Source organism: Ursus arctos, unplaced genomic scaffold, assembly GCF_023065955.2.
Source record: "Ursus arctos isolate Adak ecotype North America unplaced genomic scaffold, UrsArc2.0 scaffold_8, whole genome shotgun sequence".
Taxonomy (NCBI): domain Eukaryota; kingdom Metazoa; phylum Chordata; class Mammalia; order Carnivora; family Ursidae; genus Ursus; species Ursus arctos.
In genome coordinates, this window is record NW_026623100.1 from 66,308,173 (window position 1) to 66,332,491 (window position 24,319).

At 52.7% G+C, this 24,319-nt stretch overlaps 1 protein-coding gene across 3 annotated transcripts in view; it reads left to right on the plus strand.

Moving 5' to 3' along the window:
• DNMT3A (DNA methyltransferase 3 alpha) overlaps positions 1-24,319 on the plus strand; it is a 101,913-nt gene that overhangs the window by 52,149 nt on the left and 25,445 nt on the right. For 2 of the 3 annotated variants that reach the window (XM_026520123.4, XM_057309179.1), the window contains exons 4-6: positions 1,192-1,462; positions 7,463-7,506; positions 7,954-8,100. In XM_026520123.4, coding sequence (XP_026375908.1) covers positions 1,192-1,462; positions 7,463-7,506; positions 7,954-8,100 — 462 coding nt within the window. Of the gene's footprint in view, positions 1-1,191; positions 1,463-7,462; positions 7,507-7,953; positions 8,101-24,319 lie in introns of those variants that run through there. The other variant, XM_044390678.3, reaches the window with a different exon arrangement.

The window sequence follows — 24,319 nt, forward strand, 5'->3', positions numbered from 1 at the left end:
GGTTGAGTGGCCCTAAAGGAGTCATGGTGTGAAGGAGCCTTGCCCACCATGCAGTGGCACTTACAAAGGACAGTTATGATTACTCTTGCTGTGATTCTTATTACCTGGAACTGTAGCAAGTTCCATTCTTAGAGTCTGGGGATGAAGGGATACATTTCCTTCTGGAAGGGGAATGTAAGACCACATGCCAGGGTCCAGAGCTGAAGGAAAGAACTGCGCTGGGCTTTGGGGCCCAACAGAATGCTTATTTGGGAGGCCTCCTTTGACCCTTCCGCTCCAGTCGGCAGCTAGTCCCTGTTTGGGTCTGGGCCTTGAGAGGCCGAAAGGAAAGCTGGAGGGATCTGGCAAAAGTCAGATCAGAGTTTCAGATCAAAGGTTACCAGAATTGATTGGTGGCACTTGAATCTTCTGAGGAGGGGTCCTGATTCGAAGTAGGGAGAGTGTGAGGAATGTTTGTTTTCAAAAAAATCCTTGATTTATTTTTTTGTTTTTAAGTAAGCCCAGTGCAAGGCTTGAACTCATAACCCTGAGATCAAGAGTTGCATGCTCAGGGCACCTGGGTGGCACAGCGGTTGAGCGTCTGCCTTCGGCTCAGGGCGTGATCCCGGTGTTGTGGGATCGAGCCCCACATCAGGCTCTTCCACTATGAGCCTGCTTCTTCCTCTCCCACTCCCCCTGCTTGTGTTCCCTCTCTCGCTGGCTGTCTCTATGAAAAAAAAAAAAAAAAAAGAGTTGCATGCTCTTCCGACTGAGCCATGCAGGTGCCCCAGAATGTTTGTTTTCACTTGCTTATATATGTATTTTTTGGTCACTTATGTATAGCGGAACGTTTGTTTGTAACAGGGGCTGCAGGGTAGGCTTGGAGGCCCTGTGTCACCGCAGGGAGTGGGGGTGCTGGCTGCCATGGGTCACAGCTGGGGCAGTGAAACCAGGCTGGCAAACCTGCCTGCATTCTTCTTCTGCTTCTTACACCCGAGTCCACAAACCCCTTGACTTCAGGGTGTTGGGCCTAAGGATCCCTTAAAACTGAGAGCAAAATTGTGTGTGTATTTGCTTGCATGGACGCTTATGTGAACAAGGTTTTCTGGACAACGGGTACATAACTTTCACCAGAATTTCAGAGGGGTTAGTGATCCCGAAGAGGCAAGACCACGGATCTAATCTTCCCCTCCTGTTTCTTCATCTTTCTAGGTGGAAAGCAGTGACACGCCAAAGGACCCCGCAGTGACCTCCAAGTCCCCGTCCATGGCCCAGGACTCAGGCCCCTCAGAGTTGTTACCCAACGGGGACTTGGAGAAGCGGAGTGATCCCCAGCCAGAGGAGGGAAGCCCTGCTGGAGGGCAGAAGGGCGGGGCCCCAGCGGAGGGAGAGGGTGCGGCTGAGACCCCGCCCGAAGCCTCCAGAGCCGTGGAGAATGGCTGCTGCACCCCCAAGGATGGCCGAGGAGCCCATGCAGAAGAGAGTGAGTCCTGGGCGCAAGGGGCAGCCTCTTCTGGGGTCTCCAGGATTCCCCCAGGGGCTAGAGACTGGGAGCCAGCAGGCCCCAGGAGGCATGGGAGCTGGAGGTCTACTTGCCAAGGCTGTACCCTGAAGGCTGCTGGCTGAATGCAGCCTGCGCACATGTTTTATTTGGCCCATGTAGTGTTTTAAACATTTTAAAAAATTAGTTGCCAGTATTTAAAAATCAAGAAATTTCACATAAAAATCTGGAGTTCTGGCTTCTCATGGGAAAAAAAAAAAAACCTAGATCTGGCAACAGTGGGTTTATAGAATGCCAACAGTTGCAGGACTGGGGTGATGGCTCTCCCCGCACCTGGCCCCCCACCCCTTCGAAAGCTGTTGTGAGCCTCAGTTTCCCTCAGCCCTCACCTGGCCTGCTTCCTCTTCTGCAAGACCTGCAGCTCTCCGGGACTGCGTGTGTAGCCCCTGGCCTGGGTGCTCCAGGCAGCGGATGCCCTCATAGCTGGGAAAAGCCCAGTTAGCCTGCCCCAGCACAGAAGTCTCGAACCCACCACAGTTCAGCTGACTCAACTCAAGTGTGGTTGTAGCTGAGCGGGGTGAGGGCGGGGCAGAGAGGGGTGGCCAGTGCGCCGCCCCGGCCCAGGCCCCTTCCTCCCCAGACTTTTTGGCCTTGCCCTGGAATCCTGGAAAATTGCCTACTTTTCTCTTTCAGGTTAAGCCAGTGATTTCAGGGCCAACCGAGCTGTAAACATGTTAGTAATGAGGACAACTAGCATTTGTACGGGGCTTCACAGTTTACAGAGCGCTTCCTCATATATTATCACATTTGATCCTCCCGGGGCCCTGCCAGGCTGTTTTGCATATGTGCATTTTAATTCCAAAAGTCTTCCTTCCAAGTGTGTATGATGGAATGAGTAAATCGATTAATTGGCATAACTTATTTTGCATGGCTCCAAACCCAATATTCATGCAGGGTTGAAAGCATTTCCAGAAAAGAGATTTCCAAATTTAAAAAAAAAAATATATATATATATATATTTCATTCATTATTCAGCTAATATTTGTGATGTTCCCATTATGTGCAAAGCTCTTTCTGAGGTACTCTGTATTTGTTGTTTTAGTCCTCCAAACAATCTTCTTCAAGAGGTGTCATTATCCCCATGTTAAGGCAGAAAAAGCGTGCCACTTAGCGAGATGAAGTGACTTGCTCAGGGCCCCCTAGCCTTAGGCGGTGGATCCAGGATGCATTCTGTCTTGGTCTCTGGCTTCAAAGTTGGTGTGCCTTCCGCTGTCCCCTTCTGTTCTGCAGTGGGGCCTGGGGCAGGCTAGTCTGGAACTGCCCAGAGCTCCTGGCCTCACCTGATTGCCTTGTGGGTAGGCCCTGACACAGGGCAGGAGTGTTCAAGGGGCCAGAGTGGAGGGAAACCAAGGAGAAAAGGGAGATGAGACCCCATCCCTCCCGCTAAGAAGACCAGATATTCCAGAGTGGAAGCTGGGAGCCCATCAGCTCCCCCCCCCCCCCCCAACCCATGTGCTGATTCCTGGGACCCCACCACTGACAGGCAGAAGCTGCAGTCCTTCCTGCCTGGTGGGATGGGGCTGTAGCTCTAAGGCCCCTCTTAACCCTTGAGGGTTTGCTTTCACTTTGGAATTTCCCTGTCTCCACTTCTGTTTGTTCTCCAGAGTTCCTTCTTCAGTCAGTCAGTAGGTGTTTATTAAACATCCATTTAGGGGTGTGTGTCAGGATCTGGGCCAGGAGCTAGGGAAACCATCATGAACAAAAACCTGGTTCTTGCCTTCAAGGACCTCACAGTCCGCTGGAGAGACAGACATTAATGAGAAATTCACATTGAAAGGCGTGTGATTATACAGGGAGATAAGTTCTCTAAGAGAAAACAAACACAGTTCTATGAGGAACTGTGACCAGGGAAACCCCAGCCAGCCCGGCCTGTTCCACGGAACGGAAGGATGACTGGGGGTTCACCAGGTGAGGGGTGGTGTGGGAGGGAGTGAAAACAGGTACAGAGGCTCCCGGGTAGGAGGGAGCAGGGCACCCAGAGACCTGACAGAAAGCAGCAAGGCTGCAGAGGAAGGAGCAAGGGAGAAGGGTGTGAGAGCTGCCGGGGCCAGGGCAGGCCTTTGAGGACACCTTGGGGCTGGCGGGCGGTGGGGGGAGTGACACGATCTGCTTTGTGTTTTGAAAAAATCACTTTGCGCTCTGGTTCCCAGAATGGAACAGAGGGTCTGGGAAGTGGTGTTAGGGGGCTGCTGCAGGCGTGGAGGGGAGGACGGCGGCTGTAATGAGGGGGCAGCAGAGGTGGAGAGAAGCGGGCTACGCCAGGAACCCAAGGGGAAAGGGGAGAGATGGTGTCGAGGTGACTCCTGGGTTTGGGATTTTTGCATATCGGGAGGACCTTCTTCAGAATCTTAGTGCTGAGTGTGGCAGGCAAACGCTCCAAGACTCCCTGACCTCCCAGTAGCCTCAGAACACTCCTTGTGAGGAGCTGGTGGGCCTCAGAGCCGCAGGGACCCCTGAGATGCTGAGACCGGTGAGGTGCTGCCCGGGGGCGTGGGCGGTGGTCTGCTGAAGGCTCCACCGCCTGGCCCACAGTCAGCCACACAGAACACGTTCGCAGCTGCTTAGCTCCAAGGAGGAAGGAGACTAAGGCCCCAGGGAGGAAGCAAGTTGGCCACAGTCTCCCTTCTGTTCCCCTCATTCCAGGTCTCCTCTCAGAGGGCCCTATCCATTTCCCCTGAACCCCTCCCATTAGTTCCTATACAGGAAAAACAGAGGACTTTAAGGCAGCGTTCCTGTGCACACAGGTGCCCCAGATCCTGATAGTACAGCCAGGAGAAAGAAGGAGGGACAGGGAAGATGATGAGTAATCAGGACAAGAGCCACCTGGATAGGCAGGTGGTGGCCTTCAGACTGCTCCTGCACTCCTAGCATTAATGCCGCCATGATTATAATAGAAATGATGGTAATACGGCTTTCTTTTACTGAATATCGACTATGTGTGGAGTGTCCTACATCCTCACTACTCAAAGTGGCCCATGGACTAGCAGTGTTACCTGGTATCACCTCGGGAGTTAGAAATGCAGAATCTCAGGCCCTACCCTAGACCTGTGGAGTCAAAATCTACATTTTAAAGAGATGCTCATGATTTCGATGCATATTAAAGTTTAAGAAGCCCTGCTCTTTAGTTACATGTTCTATGGTTTAATCTTTGTGATCAGGTGAGGAAGACTCTTATTGTCCCCATTTTTCAGATGGGGAGACTGAGGGTTCAGAAAGGTTAAGTTACTTACCCAAGATTATACAACTAGTAAAGGACCCGATTAGGGTCAACACAAAGCCCTTTTCTGCTGAGATGGAACACCCATTATTGGGCTAGTGAAGGCCCTCTGAGGCAAGCCTGGGCTTAGCCTTGTCATGGAGATTTGGGTTCTTTTTAAAGGAAATTTGGGGTGGCCCCCAGCTGAGTATAGGCTTCAACAGACAGGTAAGTGTTGGAAGCACCCTGGCCTCTCCTGCCCCCTGGACCTGAGATACTCTAGGGTCATGTCTGAGCCTGCCAGGGCCACCCCGGGAGGCACACAGCCACCTGGCCCGCCTGTGACCCTGGGTCTGGGCCAGGAGCAGATGGACTGCAGAGGGAGTGTTGAGAGAGCAGCTGACCCTCCTTGACTCAGGACAAGTGCTGCATTCTGAGGCAGCCCAGTTTGTTGTTTTGCTGGGCCAGGCTGGAAAGTGTGTGTGTGTGTGTGTGTGTGTGTGTGTGTGTGTGTGTGTGAGATATCACTCAGTGGGCATGTGCAGAATCTGTCAGGGAGAAAATTCCAGAAAGAAACCAGTTGGAAACTGCACGAGGAAAAGTAATTCTGTTTGGGGGAGCATGGGGGCCAGGAAATGGGGAAGGGGAGAACATGAAGGTGGTGGAGGGCACCGTGAACGGGCTTGGCATTCAGGAGCCTTGAAATCAGATTTCAGCTCTGTCACTAAGTCACTCCACACCCACCCCCCAGCCTCAGTTTCCCCACTGGCAAAATCTAGGGGCTGGACAGATGCTCCATCATCTCTACAGTTCCCTTCAACCCTGACTTTCTTTCATCCGAATTAATAGATGATTCCCCATCATGAGATGCCCTGGAGGGATCCCTATAGGAAACGTTTGCGAGGTCCGTGGGACCCCGGGCCGCGGCCTGGTCCGAGGGCGGGCGCCCCCTTCTGGCAGCCCAAAGCCTCGCCGGGACAACGTTGCAGGTCTGAGAGAAGGGGGGGGTAGGGCGGGACCCCGGGGGCGGGAGGGGGACCCGGCTCCAGGGAGCCTGAGAAAAAGTCGGGGGAGCTGGCTGTGCTGAGCGGAAGCACGGAGGAAGAGACAGCAAGCTCGGGTGAGACACCCCTTAACGAGCCTGTCGTGTAAAGTGTTAGCGAGCACCCCCGTTGCCACCGCGCGCGCCCACGACAGATACCCACGACAGACACCGGCGCTTCCTCCCCCGCGCCCCCCGCGGCAGCCGGCGGCACCGTCCTTGTCCCTGTCGCACGGCCCGCGTGTGTGCCCGTGCTGGCTGCTGGGGCCCCTGCGAGCGCCGGGGGCGCTGTAACCCCGGGACGGCCCCTCCCCCGGGGACACACACTAAGAGCCCCAGGGCTTCTCTAGTGAGAGAGAGGGAAAGAAACTTCCTCTCTGGGGCCTGAGGAGGCCTTCAATGCTGTGTCTGGTTTCCGCTTCAGAGCCAGGAGATGAAGTAGGGGCTGTTTTTTCCGTTTTTGGCTCCCCCACCCCAACTACCATGAGCCAGCCTCAGTGACCTTCCTGCTTTGGGCCCAAGCTCAGTACTCTTGGCTTCTGAGAAGTTCAGGGGCCCAGGTGAGAGGAGGGCTCCCCGCCCCCCCTCTCCAGGAAGCTCTGGAAGGCATAATTACCCCAGCCTCACAGCCAGGGGCAGCTAGACTGCAAGGTGTGTGCTGGGCCTGGAAGGGCATCTGGGTGAGGACCTGAGAGGACCAGGGTAGGAGCACGGGGATATTCTGGAGAAGTGTGGCTGCCCTCTCGTGTGGAGCCGGGACAGGGACAGGGAGAGGATGAAACTCTCCTATAAACAGAACTTCTGGGGCTTCTGTCCCCAGGGGAGCCGTTCCTTCTAGGAACTGGATCCAGGCCCAGTTGAAGAGCTATGGAGAAGAGGAGCAGAGAAATGCATTAGGGAAAGGGATCCAAACTAGTATTTATTGAGCACCTACTATATGCCAAGCCCTGTTCCAGGCACTCAATGTTCCCAGTAACTAAAGATTTTAGAACAGTTGGCTATCTTGATTCAGTGAGAAAACAGACTAGGAGACGTTACAGGGGTCACACAGAAATACCTGGAATCCAAGTCTTTTAGAACAAAAGTTCAGAGACCTGAGAATGGGGTGGGGAATGGGGGTACAGAGGTAGGTATCAATAACAGAACCATAGTATTGAGAACTGCAGAAGGACCCTAGAAATCATCTCCAGCATCATTGTTTTCCAGATAAGGAAACTGAGTCTCAGAAACAAAGTTACTTCACCGGTCTTTCTCCAGTGGCCCTATACCCCACTGTCCCCCAGGACATCTTTGCCTCACTCCATAGAAGCATACAGCTCCCTTCCAGGGCAGGGGGAGGCTGTGCCGTCTGGCCCCTCCTCTGGGAAGGGAGCTGTTCCCAGATGACCCCGTTTGTGTGCCTGAGACAGTCAGTGGGCCAGAAACTGTGGCCCTGGCTTTTCTATTGTTCCTTTGGATTTGGGCCTCTAAACCTGCCCCAGTCCCTTCTCTGCTCTAGGCCATGCTCTGAGTCCTTGGGGCTAGCATGGTGCTTAGCACATGGCGGGCCATCAGGTTTGACACATGAACAACTGAATGGTTGGAGGACCCTTGTCCCTGTGGCAGGGACCCCAGGCACGAGGTGGGGCCTCTGAGCCACTCCTGTAACCCTGCCGACAGTCCCTTTGTTCTTCCCTCTCCACAGGCAAAGAACAGAAGGAGACCAACATCGAATCCATGAAAATGGAGGCAAGTGTTTTCCTCACCCCCCAGGGGCTCTGTGGATCCTGATTCTAGAAGAAAGCCACCTCTCTGACCAACTGTGGCGAATGTGTGTGAGGGGATCGTGAGGTGGTCCCATCCCCTTCTTTACCTGTCCCTGTGTAAGGAGGAAAGGAGATGGGTGTGGAGGTTAGAAGCCCCCCAACAAAGCAGCCAGCTGGTCCCCCTCGGAGACCAAGCGCCTCCCCTCATGGTTCACGTCCATTTGCCCCCTTGCCCCGTGGCTCACTTCTCCAGCCCAGACAGGACCTTGCCCAGCACTTGCAGGGTTGACATCTCTGGCCAGGAGTCAAAGCTCCTGTGTTCTGTTCGAGGTGAGTGCCTCCTCAGTTCCCCCTCAGGAGGAGCAAACCTTGCAGTGGGACTGCCAGTGCCCATCTTAATGCCAGTCTCTCTGTCGTCTCTCTGTCCTAGGGCTCCCGGGGCCGGCTGCGGGGTGGCTTGGGCTGGGAGTCCAGCCTCCGCCAGCGGCCCATGCCGCGGCTCACCTTCCAGGCGGGGGACCCCTACTACATCAGCAAGCGCAAGCGGGACGAGTGGCTGGCACGCTGGAAAAGGGAGGTGAGGTGCCTTCTGGCCTGGGCCCCAGCCTGTCCCACCCACAGAATTGGAAAACCAGAAGTTAGCTTCAGCCACCCTCTGAAGCTGTTGTCAGGCCCTGGCTGAGCCTCAGTTTCCCCTTCAGGTTAACCTCTTGCACTTACAGGGAATTGCTTAACTCCTAGGCAGTGACTGGTTTATTTTTTTGTTCAACAAACATTTATTGATCACTTACCATGTACCAAGTAGCATACTAGGCTCTGTGCATATGTAATTCCCAGCCTCGTGGAGCTGACATTCTGATGGAGGAGATAGAACAAGTAAAGAAGGAACAGTAAAGGAGGGGCTGAAATAGAGGATAACAGAGGTCTGCTTTAGGTGGGGTGGTCAGGGGAGGCTTCTTGGAAGAGGTGGCATTTAAGGTAAGATGTAAAGGAACAGGAGAGCTGGCTCCGATCTGGTCACTCCTCGGTCCTTCATTCTCCACTGCCGCAATGCCTCTTGCTGCTAAATCCCTCTGCTAGCTCGCTTCCACCCCCAACCCACCCCCTGCTATCCACAACCCCCATGGAAGGTATCTGGTGAAGAGCAGGCTGGGGTAGAATGTTCCAGGCAGAGGAAACACCACAAGCAAGACCCCGACTTGTTTGGCAAAACGAGAGACCAGTATGCCCAGTGTGAAACGAGCGAGGGAAAAAGTGGGGTCAGACAAGACTGGGAGGTAGGCAGAGGTCCAACCGCATGGGGCTCTGCAGGTCTCGGCCAGAAGCTGGTGTAATTCTGAGTACATGAAGGTTTCTGTGCAGAGGAATAATGTGATGTGGATTAAAGGGGCAGCAATGGAGACAGGGCAGATTCAGGATGTATTTTGGAGATAGAATCAGTAGGGCTTGCTGATGGATGGGAGGGGTGAGGGAGGGGAGGAAGTGGAAGGACCCAAGGACAACTCCCAGGGGTCTCACCTGAACTGTCCAGACCCAGTGGTGGTTGTGCCAAGTCCTCAGATGGGGAAGACTAGCAGGGGAGCAGGTTTGGGACTGGCGGGAACTGCCAGTTCCGTCTGAGAGGCTGAGATGCCTGGCGCCTGGGGGGTAGGGAGGTCTGCTCTGCAGATGCAAAGGCTGGAGGACGTCAAGAGCAGAGGCTGGTGTTTAAGTCCAGAGAAACCGATGAGCTCCCCTAGGGACAGGGAGAGAGAAGAGCCCAAGTCCCAGGGTCACATCCACAGAAACCCCACCGTTTATGGGCCGTGTAGCGAGGACTGCAGGAGCGGAGAGGCATGCCCGTTGCCTCTGCCAGCCTGGAGGTAGCTGGTGACTTTTCTAAGAGAAGCTTCCATGGGGGTGGAAGCCAGCCTGTGGCAGGCTGCAGCAATGACAGGTGAGGCCGTGGAGACTGAAAGACCAAAGAGACAGCAGCCCTTCAAGCCTGATGTGTGGGGCTGCTCTCCTGTCTGATCCGCAGAGACAAGGTGGTGGACCTCTGGCACCAGGAAGGGAGCGGAAATGGCGCTAGTTGCCACCATCTGGGGCGTTCACCCCAGGCCTACAAAGGAAGGTGTTATCCCGTTTCCGTTGTGTGAGAGTTTGCTCTTAAAAAAGTTCAGAACAAGGTTGGGGCTTGGCTACTTGACTGTTTCCAGTTCCTTCGGGATCCAGGAAGGCAGAAATTTCTCTCCTGGAAGAGCCTGGAAAAGGGGCAGCCTGTCGAAGGTCCAGGAGAAGAGAAGCACTTGACCCTGAGCACGAAGTGTGATATAGGATGAAATTCAGGAACCTTGGGACTACTCTTGCCATCTGGTCAGTTGCCCACTAATCAGTCCCAAACGGCCAGCAGGGGGGGGCTTTGCTTTTTCCTGCTCTCCCTGAGCCCTGAGGCAGGAAGCTAGGCAGAGTGACTTTTAGACCTGGGACGTTTATAAATTCTGTGGTTCTCAAACTATGCTCCCCTGAAGAAGCATATGGAAGCCTGCCCTCGGCTGCCATAGAAAAGGGGATCTTCTCCCAACTCGCAGGAAAAACTAAGATAGTAGGTGCATTTTCTCGATTTTAAGATTTCTACTAAAAAATGAAAAAGACTTTATCATGGGCCTCTTGTAGCATACACAGAAGTAGAGAGAGTGGTGTGCTGAGCAAACCCCCACGTACCTATCACCCAGGGTCAACAATCATTAAAAGCTTTTCTAGTAAATTTTAAACATTTGGCATCCGCTTCCCCACCCCCAGCCAAGAAAGGTAATCAATGAGCATTAACAGAAAAACTTAAAAAGTTGATTTAATTGAAAATGTTTTAGGTGTACGTGACTTGAGATGTTGAGACCTGCCCCTGCCCCCAAAATATATTTTCTGGGGCACCTGGCTGGCTCAGTCGGTCGAGCATGAGACTTGATCTCTGAGTCATGAGTTCAAGCCCCACGTTAGGTGCAGAGCTTACTTAAAAAAAAAAAAAAAAGTATACTTTTTGCCAGTAAAACTGTTCCTTCCTTATTTATATTCTATAACTAAGATGTCCATAGTGAATTCTGTGACTGCCAGTACAGATGTCAGAACTGCTGGTCCCCTTACTCAGACTAGGGGGGCAGGGGCTGCACTTAGGCGCTGGCCATAGGCTTGGGCCCCATTCAGGATTCCTGCCGCCCACCGAGGCCTGGCCCCGGTACTGTACCCGCCCGCCTTGGGCTGGGCCAAGGGTCTAGAGGACAGCTAGCTGCAGGTAACAGCAATGTTGGGGAATCCCAGGTCACTCTCAAGACTGCCAGGTTCCCTTCAGACTGAAGAGTGTTAACTGTCCCCAGCAGAGTGGCTTACCAGAGGTAAGGAATCCTGTCCTCCTCTGGCAACCTCACCTCGTCCCCTGGTGTTGGACCCTATCTTCTGACATGGCCTCGCTCGGCCTTCCTGACCTTGGCCCTGAAATTCTTCCCCATTTCCTCCAACTGCACTTCTCAGTCTCCTGCTCTGTCCTGTGACAATGGCATCCCCAGATCTGTCCCTGCCTGCCACGCTCGATCCCCTTACCACTTATGTGCTCTCATAGATCCTACTACCCGCCTTCTTCCCAAAGAGACACCTCCCCTCCCAGAAGCATGGTTCCAGCAGTTTCCTAGGCAGTCGCTTGAAGGCCCAGCCAGCACTTCTTAACCTCAGAATGCAACACCTGCTCTTTAAAACTTCCTGCAGGGCACTGTTACTGGGCAACCAGAACCCTCCATGTCTGAGCACTGTGTAAGATACTGGGGATACCTAGTTAGAGGATTCCTAGTTATCCCAAGATGGGATGAGGGTTCAGGGAACCCTCAGGAAGAGTGTCACCCCAGGGGACTTAGATCAGTTTTGCCCAGATCACCCTTGCATCAGCTTTTGGCTTTTAAGGTATGAACTAGAATTTAGGGAAGGGGGAGGAAGGGCATCGCAGAAGGGCCTTGCAGCCCGTGCAAAGGTTCTGGGGCACACGGCAGCATGGCCTTTTCAGGATCAGGAAGGGAAGTTGGTGGTGGAGCACAGGATGTGGGGCCTGAGGACTGTGTTGTTGTCCTGTCTCGGACAGTCTGCACCTGCTCCTTCCCTGGTCCACGGGGCCTGCTTCTCTCAAAATACTCCCTCAGCTAAATTTCCTTTCGCCACGACACCCTTGTCAGGCAGTTACTGAGTGAGGTTTACTCTTGACTTTTCCATCTGAGATTACCTACCTCCCCGGGCTTTGCTCCCCCAGAAAAAAATGCTTAAGAAGGCTTAGAATATCACAAAAAGAATGAAATTTAAAGTAACTGGGTGAGGAAAATGAGACATTTGCTCCTTCCCTGGGGCTGAGGGGGATTCCGGCTGGAGGTGGGAAGCTGTTGTCTTCTGTCTGTCCCATCACGTATTCCCTTCGCTTCCTTACTAATCCTTTTAAGGACTAAGCTGTGCTTGAATCATGACCAGGCCCTGCTATACAGCCTATAGTGGCTCCCCATTGTCTCCCTCGTGGTGCCAGAAATCCCCTGGCTGCTTCTCAAGGTGTCAGCTTTCGCTGTGACTTCATCCCACCCTGCTTCACTACCATTCTCTAAGAGAAAGGTCCTCTAAGAGGGACCAGTCCCCGCTTTATATTTGCCTCTTGTTTCCTCCGTGCTTCTGTTCCCACTTGGCTTTCTTTTATCTGTTTGGCAGGAGTGAGTCCAGGAGGCTCTCGGTTCACACTGATCCCCTTCACTGCATCCCACAACCCCTACCGTTCACACTGACCCCCTTCTCTGCACCCCACAGCCCCTACTGTTAGTATTTTTGGACTTAATGCTCTGTAGTATTTCATAAGGTATTTTTCACTGTTTCTTATGTGTTAATCGCGTCTTCCCCCATCATGCCTAGTCTGATGTTGGGCAGGGGAATTAGGCTCAACAAACGGCGGTGGGTTGGCCACGCAGTTGACAGGTTGGTGAACGTGGACACCTCAGAGAGCTCAGGCCCAGGATTTCTGCCTTGAGGCCCCAAGCCCTTGGTTTCCATGTGGTTTTTCCAGAGGCGATGACAGGTGTACCTGGAGAACAGCACGGGGCCAGGGGACCTGTGTGGTTGGGTTTTCATGGATAAGGTGGTGCCCTGATTCTCGTTCACCCTGTGCTCCTGCGGTTTCTGCCGGGCCTCTGCTGTGCTCGAGCCTGGGGGAAGCTGCCCCGCCCTGGTGGGCAGAGCGGGCCAGGCCCTGGCAGCGGGGAGGGCAGGCGTGAGGCAATTCCTCCTCCCAGGGGAGGGCAAGGCCTAGGCTCCTCTTTCTGGTAATTAACGGAACAGAAGGACCCAAGGGAGTACTCTGGGCTTAGGAAGGGCTTCTCACATGCGTTACTTCGTTGATTCTCCCCACTGTGAGGCAGAGGGGGTGAGGAGGGCTAGTCAGGCAGCTGGAACAGTCATCCAGCCAGAGGGGCTGTGGACGCCCAGTTTGTACTACTGCTAATGGTTTTAGGACTAGCTTGTAGCTGGGGTGTTATGCTGTCAGTTGTCTCTTCCCCCAGCCCGATTCTAAGTTCTGTCAAGACAAGGATACCACATCCCGCTGGTCTAGGATCTGCTCTCTTTCCTGGCTCCCATCCTGAAGGGAGGGACTCAGGCCTCCTTACACCTACGGGATGCTTCATGTGTATTCAATAGTGATGATGACAGATCATCTGTGGTTCAAGTCTAATCTCTCCTCCCTGTCCGTCCCCCTCCTACATCAGGCAGCCGGGCGGCCCTACAGGTAGCAAAGCTTTCATATTCCTGAAGGGAAGGGTGCCTTTGGAGGTGAGTTCAAATGCTGTTGGTGACTTCCCAGAGGTGGGACCTTCAGCATCACTTTTAACCTCAGCGAGCTGAGGTCCCTAGGCTGGCTGGCCTTGGGGATGCCGGGCGCTCCCGGGCGTGTCTCATGTCCCTGTGAGCAGCACTTGCCCGGGCTTGCTTTCTGCCTCTCCCCACCCCAACCTTGGTAGATGCAGGCACTCTGGGCACCTCTGTCCCCAGGGCTGGCATTCGGGAGGGGCTGGGTAAAGGTGTGCTGAATGAACAAATAATTCTAATCTCAGCATTGTGCGGGTTAATAAAGTAATTCTTAACATCTAAAGCTCCTAGGGCAGGGCTCGCATATAACAGGAGCCTGATGATTTTTGAAATGATTTTAAATGACACAAGTATTACACAAGTACGTTCTTCTTGTAAGAGAGAAAACCTCATCCCTCCCCCATGATTTTAATTCCAGCAGCAGAGCTGCCTGACGTTGTTAGTTTGGTGTCTGTACGATGTGATTTTTTTCTGTGTGTATAAATTGCTGTGTGTATAAATATATAGTTTTGCTTCACAGTTGCTTTTGTTTCTTTTCCCTTTTTACATAAATGGAACCACAGCTCGGTTTTTCACTGACAATAAGTATCAACAGTTTAGCCATGTGTTTATGGTTCTGTCCCACCGAATGGACCACCATGATTTTACTTACCTGTTCTCTGAGCGGGGGGCGTCCATGGTGGTTGTAGTATTTTCCTGCCTGCGCACCTGCCACGGTGAACATCCTTGGTCATGCCTCTTTGTGCATCTGTGTTTCTCTATGACAGAGACCCAGAAAGAGAAATGCTAGGTCGAAGGGAATGTGTATTTTGCATTGGGTCAGATCTGCCAAATTGCCCTGCAAAAAGGGCAGGCGCCAGTTTACGCTCCCATAAACAGGGTATGAGAAGACTTCCACCTTTGCCAACATCAATATTTTGCTAATCTAATGGGTGGGAAAAAACGGTATCTTGTTATGATTTTAATTGGCATTTCGCAGATACTAAGTGAGGCTGGACATCTTTTCATGTGGTTATTGGCCATTTGTGCTGCTGCTTCTATGCGCCGAGCAAATGTTGCTTCCTCTTGCTTTATAACCCCACAGTCTCAACAGACTGTGCTTCCTGTCCGTCCTGGGAAGAGCAGCCTGTGAATGTCCAGAGGGTCATCTCCTGCTGTGCTCTATTCCATTTACTAAGCAATCACTAAGCACCTACTAAGTGGGGGGCCTCTGTGCTGGGGGCTTTGGGAATAAGGAGATGAATTAGGTGTGATCCCCTGGACTTTAGTACAGGAGACATGAGAAATGGTGGCAACGCAAAGTAAACCATTAAGGACTAAAACCAAATGATGAGCAAAGTATGCGACTAGTAGTTTTAGGGTGTTGTGACCAGCAGGCCTTCTTCACTTATCCACCCTATATACATTAATGACAACCCGAGCTTTTGCAGGATGGCCTCAAAAATAACATCTCCCTTTAAGGAGGTGGGGCCATTTGGGGCAGGCGTGACAAGAATACTTTACCAAAAGGCTGAGCAGGTTTTTAAACGTATGCCTGTGACAGCCTGTAATCAGAGTGACTTCCAGGGCTGCTGACCTTTAGGATGGGCTGTGAAACTGTCATCCTAGAGGCTCCCATGGTCTCCTAAGTGGGTGGGCCATTTGTACACTGGGGCGTTCACTTCATCCGGGGGCACAGAGGAGAGCTCATAGAACAACCCTCACTTTTTAGGGTTGAGAAAGCAAGTGGGGTTGAGAAAGCAAGCCGCAGGCTGGCGGTAGGAGTGGGCAGGGTCTAGCAGCTGGCCGCACCACCCTGGAACCAGGAGAAAGGGGTTGGACTTGACTGAGCACCTATTTCGTGCCACGCACTGTGCCAAGAGCATTCACTTTCACCCCAGAGCTAAGATGTGATCGAGTGAATTCGTGTTTTGGGACTCGCAAAATTGAGTCTGCTCCAGGGGCCCAGCCCAGGGCAGACATCTAAACCTCAGTCCATCCGTGCTTATGGGAAACACCTGTCCCAGAAGCCTCAGAGACACCAATCACAGCCGTCCAGCTCAGCTCTTGCACTGGCTCACCTTACCCTAGAAAACAAGACCTGTTAGCCTTATAAGGAAATTCCCGACTTCCTAGCCAATTGAGTCCTGCGTCCGCGTTGCCTCTCCCAGCATTCTGTCACACTCACTCCTCTCCCGAATCCCTATTGCGTGTTAGGCCCTGTACTCCCCGATCCGTAGGTTGTTCTCCCTTGAATAAAGGACATCAAACTCATTACTAAATTGTATTATTTTTGTCATTTGACAGATATATTGTCTGCAATTACTATAAGAACTATTTTTATCCCTGTTTTACTCTTAGGAAACCAAGATTTCCCCTAGATAAGGAGGTAAGAGCCACACGGATGTGCTTGTGGAGAGTTCACAGGGGCAAAACTGATCTCAGGCTGCTTCTGTTTTGCACCCAAATGACTCACCTAGAACAGAATCTTCCTGGTTTGCAGTCGTGGCTTCTCCTCCAACTAAAGTATGGGGTTAAAAGAGGGATAGAGCCAGCTGGCCCAGCAGCCTCCAGCCGCCTCCACTCCCCACCTCCGGGGCTGCCCGTGGGCAGGCCGATCTATCTTTCCAGGTTTGGGTCCTTTTCAGCCCTTGGGACTGGTCCCCCACTCCGCTCCTTTGGTCCTGAGCCTTTCCTTCCCTTGAATTGCCGGTTTCTCATGACTGTGCGTTTGACATTGTGAGATGGGATTAAAACCATGTTGGAATGCGACTCAATAGACGTCACTGACCCCAGAGATTCTAAAATTCTCTCATTTGGGGTGGGGGCGGGGGGAGGAGGGCTGGAGTCCTGCTCCATAGCACCTTTGTCTTCTAAAGTACCTTGGACATGAAGTCCACATTAAATATTCGAGCGCATTCTCTGACCTTACATACATGCCTCTTCAAGGAGTACACCTGTAAAGTATCCTGATAAGGGTTCTTACAAAGTCTTCGTATCATTTACATGTTCGGTGCTAGAGTCTAGCTTTCCTTCCCTCTTCGCTACTACCCCTCTTTCCTCCTCTGCTGTTATATACCCGGATCAGAAAGGTTGACCATGGTGTTCATCTTCAGATACTATGCCCACGCTGGGGAGGGGCAAAAAGGCCATGTTGCAAAGCCCCCCCCCCCCCCATCAGTTGACACTCATGTCTTCCTGGGGCGTTTCCTTAGCTCTGGAAGTCACATTCCAGCTTCTGACTTTGGTGGCTGTCTACTTAGATCTGCTCCTTATTGTTAGTTTTCTTTTCATGAATCACATAATCATTCATTATTTTAAAGACTTGTTGAACCTTAACTGAGCAAATGCTGTGCGCTCAGGCTTTAAGACAACACCGCTCGAGTTTGGGTATCTACTGCAGTCCAACATTTTCTAGACACTAAGGAAACAAATTTGAAGGAAAGCCAGAATCCCACCCTGGGATCCCCCTTCCCCCCGAGAGGCAGGCAGGTAAGGGAGTACCTCGTGCTGTAACCCAGGAGGGCCATTTTAGAAAAATGAGCAAATGGGCCATGGGAGCAAGTAAGTAGCCAGCCCTTTGGGGCAGACTTGCCAAAGAAGAGACAGCATGTAGACCCTCCATGGGAACCAGGAGTCTCCCTGGCAGCGATGGTGGGGGAAGGGCACTGAGCAGGATCCTAAGATAGGTGCTGAGAAATCCTCTGGGAGTTTGGAGTCTAGAGCACCTCAAGATGGCTTGCATAGTTAGTTCAACTTCGAGAAGCATTCTCGTAGCACTTTCTATGAGGCAGACAAAGGAGAAGATATAATGGTGATGTTCTCTCTGCTTTGCTTTAAAGACCAGACCGTTTGTCCAGGAGGGCCCAGGGATGTTCAAGCATGGGGATGGGGGGGTGCCAGCCGAACTGTGTGACTCTAAGCCAATACACTAGACGAAGGAGTTAATGGGCTTGAATTCAGTTATTACCGAACACACAGCACAGTGCTGGTGCTGGAGGACTGGCTGCCTGGGCACAGCTCCCGTCCCAGAGGTGCACGGTGGAGGAGGCTGGAATGTTCACCGTGAACCTCGGTGTCAGGTAGAGCGCGGGGCTTGTTCTTGCTGCTGGCACCAAGAGTCTGGTGAGCTACAAGGGAGGGCGGGAGTACTTCAGGGGGGATTCCCAGGAAGCTTCCTGCCGGGGCGTCCTTTGAGAATTCTAGTAGGGCTACGTAAGGAAGGCATTTCAGGGAAAGAACCACTGAAGGCAAAGAGAAGGAGGCATGAAGCTTCTGGGTTGTTTAGGGAGCAGCAAGAGATCTGGTAACTAGGGTGTGAGAGTCAGGGAGGAAGCTAAGAAGAGATAAGACTACAAAGGAAGATGGTCAGATCGGCAAAGGCCTTCCTGTCACCGTGAGAAATTTAGGCTTCGTTGTGCCAGGGAGAGCAGGAATGTGAGAGAAGTGAGCATGGATTTTAGGAAGATAACCCTGGCAACATTGTAAGGGAGTCCAGAGCAGAAAAGTTGAGAAGCGGGACAAGTTAGGAGGGCATTCCACTTGGCTTTGACCGAGGGTCCAGGTAACAGGAGGCAGACATGATAGAATGGTCTCCAGTTGGAGGGCAGGGAGCAAGCTGCTTCATATCTGGGGGCTGGGGGGGGGGGGTGGTGGTCATTATCTGAGCTAGAGAACCCTGGGGGAAGAGCAGGTTTGGGACCAGAACGTGGTGGGGGGTTTTCATTTCCTTAAGGATGTATTTTTATCAGCAGGAGCTTTTAATTTTAATAAGGTCTAATTTATCCATTTTGTTTTTCTTTTATTGGTTAGTGTGCATATCTCTAAGCATTCTTGCCTACCCCAAGGTCAGGAAAATATTCTCTCGGGTGCGGGGGGGGGGGGGGGGGAACCTTTGAGTTAGGCGTTAGACAGGCTGCTTTTGAGAAGCCAGCGGGGTGGCTCTGCTGGGGAGAGGTGTCGCAGGCCTTTCAAAAGGTGGGTCAGGAATCAGAGTCCCAGAGTCACCATTGTGGAGGGCAAGTGCCTGCTGCAGAGCGGCGAGGGAAGGGCTGGGAGCAGGAGAGCAGCCCGCACTGACAGGACCCTTATAGGGAGGGGCAGGGACACAGAGCTTCTGGGAGCAGCCGGCACCCGGGACTTTGAGGACTTCCAGAACCCGAAGGAGTTCTGGAACCCATTAGAGGACCATCCAGGCCCCCTTTTTTGCCAATCTGTGGAGCCCTTTCTAATCTCCATGTAGTGTCCGGCCATCCTGGCTTTCCACCTCTCCATTTATACTCTCCCATGGCTACCAGATCGTGTGTGTGTGTGTGTGTGTGTGTGTGTGTGTGTGTGTGTGTGTGTATAATTTTCCCAGTTTCCAGACTTGCCATTTTTTCATTACAACTCTTTGCAGATGCCTTATGACTCTTTCCCATTCCTCTTTTGTCAGTAAACGGTGGGCAGTATAAATATTTTAATTTTTCATTTCCAACTCAGATGGGTGGGACAAAAACAGGGACAAAACAGCTCAGTCTCTGCTGTATCTGCATCTAGATGCTGTTTAAAGGGCAACTTTGTGGCATAAACAAAAACCAAAAATTGAGTTGGACTTGCTTTATACATAACGAAAATGCCATCAGAATTCAGTGTGTCTGGAAGGGCAGGTTGGTGTAATAATTCCGCATCAGAATCGTCTGGGCAGTGCATTCAAAAGGCACATTCCCAGGCCCCTTTTGGAACCTATGGAGACAGATTCTCTAGGGCGGTTCCTGAGAAAGCTGATTTTCTAGCCAGCTACCCAGATGATTCTGCAGCTTATAGGAGTTTGAGAACCACCAAGCTTTGGATGAGTCCAAGAAAACCAAACTCGGCACAGAAGTGATTCCCCCAAAAGATGCATTTATCGTATCACCCACATCGGGGGTCTCTGTGCACATTACGATCACCTGGGAGTTTCGTTTTGCTTTAACCCCACGGCCTGGGTGCCCCCTCTGGATTCATTACATCTGGCGTTTAGCGATGGGCCCTGGTTCACAGAGTTGCTGAAGCTCTCCAGGCGATTCTGATGTACAGCCTGGGGTGAGACTGTGATCTGGGAATACCGAGCTAGGAGAGCAGCGCGGCCTCTAAGGCAGGCAGAGCTAGGGAACTGTTTCCAAACATGGGTGGGGGAGAGAAGACCGGAAAGGACTTGGTACAGGAATTCAAATTTTCCCTTTGGGATGGAGATGGTAGGCGTTCCCGCTGCTTTCAGCAGTAGTTTACCGCAGTGCTTGTCTGCCGGGCTCCTCCTGGGGCTTCTCTTAGGACTCTGAAACTTGAGAGGGTCTGCATGCCTGAATCTGAATGGTGTCACCAAGGCCCCTCCCTTTGACCCCCAGGCCTGGAGCAGGGGTGGGGGAGGGGAGGGGAAAGGACAGGAGGGGAGGGCAGCCCAGGCTGTTTGGGTTTACCAGGTCCCTTTTGACCCATACCCCCCACGTATGAAATTCACACTTCTCTCTAGGGTCAGGTTTCTAAAGCAAAGTGACAACATCATCAAGTCTTCAAGCCAACTTGTCATAGGGTTCTTTCCACCTCTCAGATGCAGCTCCCCCCTGACTTCTTTCCGTCCCCCCTGTAACATTCAGCAGATACTCGTGGTCCCATCAGACTGATTAGGCAACTAGGATCCAGAGAAGCTAGGCATTTACTGAAGGTCCTGGCATCTGTTGTGATCCCCTGTTCAGTCTAAGACCTCACATCCTGCTCCTTGTGGGGGATGTAGTGAGGTATGGGGACCAGGGACCCGCAACACTGTCACCCGCACCCCTGCTCCCTACCCAGACCCTGCCCTCCACTCACTCACTGGTGGAGCACTGCACACCCAGCTGCTCTGGGCTAGGGGATGCAAGTGATCCCGAGGGGAGAGCTGGCTTTGGGGGAAGCCCTCCCCTTACGGAGCAGACCTGGAGCTGGAGAGAGGGAAGGAGAAGGCAGATGGGTGCAGAGAGGAAGGGGGGTAGCGGCTGAAGCTCTGGGAGCCTCAGGGCTGCCCTGGCGAGCTAGGGCTTCCGGGCACACAGCATTAGGGAGAGTGCGGCAGTGACTGGAGAGAATGCCAGGGACTGGGGGAGTGAAAGCTGCGTGGAGTGGTGGCAGGGAGAGATGAGGCGAGGTCAGCCAGGAGGTGCCTCCCCGACCCTTTCTGTGGCTCTCTGGATCCGAAGAATGCCTTTGAGTGATCTGAGTGCGTGGACTGTGCAGCGGGCGCCCCGGGGCTCCTCTCTCACAGCTAGGCGTGGACACTGTGCCTGCGCCTCGCACCCCTGCCCTCCATCTGCCGGGGAGCCGATGCAACTGCAGACATCCCCAAAGATCTGGCTGCCTCCGTCTGAAAAACCTGGGAGGTTGTGCCCACTCCCCGTTCACCCTCTGCCACGCTCACGTTACTGCCCTTACTGATCTTGGTCTCCTCCAGTTTCCTTGGGCACATGGAGACAGCATCCCCACCACATAATTCCCCAACTAATTGCATGCTGTCTTGGAGGAGGGCTGTGGTTCCATGTGTGGTGGGTCTTGGGCACACAATTAGGCTGTGAGTAACACAAGAGTGGAGGCCCGTCTCCCCCACCTCCGCAGTGTCCTCCCCCGGCCCAGCTCCTGCAGGTGCTCAGGACGGCCATGCTCCTGGATTCTGGGGTCCGGCTGTGTTTCAGGCAGGGTCCGATGTCCGCTCCAGAGCACAGCAAGGCCCCCCTGTGGGTTCTTAGACTGGTGAGGGGGATGGGATGCCCCTGGCCCCCAGCATTTGCCTGAATGCTGCACCTCTCCTGGGCCCAAGTTTGGGAGGATGGCACAGAGCCCAACCAGGCCAGCACGCTGCAGGTTGCCATGGTGACCCTTTTGGTTTCCTTCCGAAGGAGGATAGTTTCTTTCAGCCCAGATCATCTGCCTGGACTGCCACCATTCTCTACACTCTGGGAACCAGACTGCCCAGCCCCATTACCTCTGCTTTGTGCCACAGGGGACAACGTGTCGAGAGGCTCGGTTCTAAATCACAATCCAGTATCAGCCGCTAGCGTGTTCCGGCTTGAAGGGGCGCAGGAGGGAAAGGCCCCGGAGATGAGGCCTCCGCTCAGACGCGGGCACTGGGGGAGCTTACCTCTGCACCTCCTTCTACCTACCCTTCCTCTCTCCAGACCGCTTCCTCTTCAGTTAGTGGCTCTGACCCTTTGGGTGGGCTCAGTTCCTGCAGGTTTCAGTTTCCTCATTTGTAACAAGGACAGCCAGGGCCTTTAGTGGTTTCCACACCTGGCAAGAGCCAGAATTACCTAGGGAGGTTTTCAAATAGATTCCTGGGCCCTGCTTCAAGCCTGGTGATCTCCACAGGAGGGCCCAAGAATCTGTATTTTGAAAAACCTCCTTGGGTGATCCTAATACAATTAAACCCAGCCAACTTTGGGATTCTCCTGGCAAGATGATCTGTGGGGCCTTTGTGGAAAGAAAAGGAAGCTCTGCCCTGTGCTGAGGACTGACCAGCCTTTCGGGGTTCTCAGGAGCTTCTGAAGAGCCCGTCGCAGGTTACTCTTGTCAGGAAGCCGGTGTTTCCTGGTCATACTGGCTAAGCCAAGACCAGGCCCCCACCTTTCCCCCACAGGAGAAGCCCAGAGAGAGAGAATGACAGGAAGGGGGGGGGGATGTTGCCATAACAACCAGCTCTAGGCAGAGGCCTCCCTTCCAGGGGCTGGTACTTCACCCCAGTAATGGTGGTTTCCATGGAGATGGGTTACTGAGGGACAGGGGGAGCATTTGCCCCACTTAGAGCATTAGTCAGGAGTTGCCAGAAGGCAGAACATCTCTAGGTGGGAGCCTTGGACCCCTGTCAACCTCAGCCCCCCCCCCCCCCCCCCCCGCAACTATGGCCTCTGCTCTCCAGGTGCAGGTCTGACGCTCTCCTGCTTAGTTGCTCTCTCTGCGATTGGTCTCCCTAGCAACAAGTCCTGCTAACTCCTTGCTGTTGGCTCCGTGGCTATTTTTAGCTTCACTGCCAGCAGCCCAGTCCTGGTCATTTGCTTGCAACCTCCAGATGGATTGCAGGGGAACAGGAGAACAAAGGTTCCCGGGTTCTTTGGGGGACCCTAGGCCTGGACGTCTTAGCACCTGCTAGAATTTTGCTCTGGAAAGTATCTGTCCCCAATTGGGAACTTGGTGGTGGATTCTGGAGGAGGCTCCGGAGACAATGTTGAATTCAGTTCCGCAAACACTTGTTTAAATCCTCTACGATGTGCAAGGAGCTCTAGTCGTCACTGCTTCCATAGGAAGCTGGGTAAGGTCCCGGCCCTGCCCTCTAGGAATTTTTAATCTTGTGGAGGAGAAAGATGAGTACACAGTGGCCTTAGTGCACAAATATTGGCAGGTGCTGAGAGAGGATTGATTACAAGGTGCTATGGGAGTGAGGTGGAGGAGGGGCAGGGTAATTTTTCGGTGGAGGGAAGGTAAGGGGAAGGGGCCAGAGCAGCGCTGTCCCAACAGAACTCCACAACGATAAAAATTTTTAAGAATCGGTGCCATCCAGGACAGTAGCCCCAGACACATGTGGCTCTTAGACACTTGGAAGGTGGCCAGTGCAACTGAGGAACTGAGCTTTTAGTTTTATTTAATTTTAATTAACTGAAATAGCACATGCCGTGAGTGGCGACCCTATTGGACAGTTTGGGTCTAAAGAAACTTTCCTGGTGGAGGTAACTGGTGAACTGGGCCTGGGAGGATAGATAGGATTTGGGCTGGTGGGAGTTGAAGGGGAGGAGCAAGGAACAGCATGAGCAAAGGCACAGAGGCAGGGAAAAGGGCATATTTTGGGAATAGCAAGTGGGTGGGCAGAGTGTGGGCTGCGTGATGCAAGTGCTATACAGATTGTGGGGGCCTTGAATGCCACGCAGAGTGTTGACTGTAATCATCACGTCGTCAGAGTCTACTGCACAGCACGGAGGCTTTTGAGCTCGTAGGTAAGAGAAGGGCAGGATCAGAATAGACATCCACTTTGATCTCATGGCCTTTTGTCTGGATAAAGCCTCCCTGGCCTTGGGATGGCTGGGAATGCTCTTGTGGCAAAAAAAAAAAAAAAATACGCAGTGCGTCCTCGATCCGTGTGGCTTTGCAGATGGCTTCACAGGGATCATGGCTTCTCTGGTTTTGAGTAGAGGGACTCAGGTGGTTAAACGCCCTGTTTCGTGGAAGCCACATAACCTCCCCCCTCCTTCCAGCACTGGATTTCATGTCAAAGCAGACCACAGAACACCCAGCCCAGCTGACATGGCATTCCCACCTTGACCCGTGGGAATTCCTGCTCTTTGGGGAGGGGCGGGACGGCGCTCATGGCCTAGCAGTGCGTCATCTTAGTTCTGTGAGCTGGAAAGTCAGATTAACCACACTTACTGCAATCATGTTCTTCACAAACACGGGAGCGTGACATACACCAGAATGTTAAGTTTACTGATTTCTAACAGGACAGGTCCTCGCCACACAGATCCAGGTGCTTGTCCTGCTGCCTTCTGACAACTTAGTGGTATCCAGGGTCAGGGCAAAGAGTCAGGTGCCCTGAAAGGAGGTAATTCATCAGGCCTGTTGAATCACTGCTCTCTGCCTGTCAAACAGGAAGTGTGCCCTCTCTTTCAGGTCACCCTGTCTTTGGGGCCATCCTGGATACTGCCTCTCCAACACTTCTTTTAGGCTCTTGACATCCACCAGATCTTCTTTTCATCCAGGAGTTCCCCCTTTCAAAATACTTTTATCATGTTGCCAAGACCCTGCCTTGTTTTGCATGACCCTCCTCCTTCAGGCTGACTATCTTTATCACAATCAGAAGGCCTGTCTGGGGTGCCTGGCTGGCCCGGTTGGAATTGATCTCGGGGTCGTGAGTGCAAGCCCCACATTGGGTGTAGAGATTACTTAAATAAATAAACAAACTTAAAAAAAAAAAAAGAAAAGAAAAAAGACCC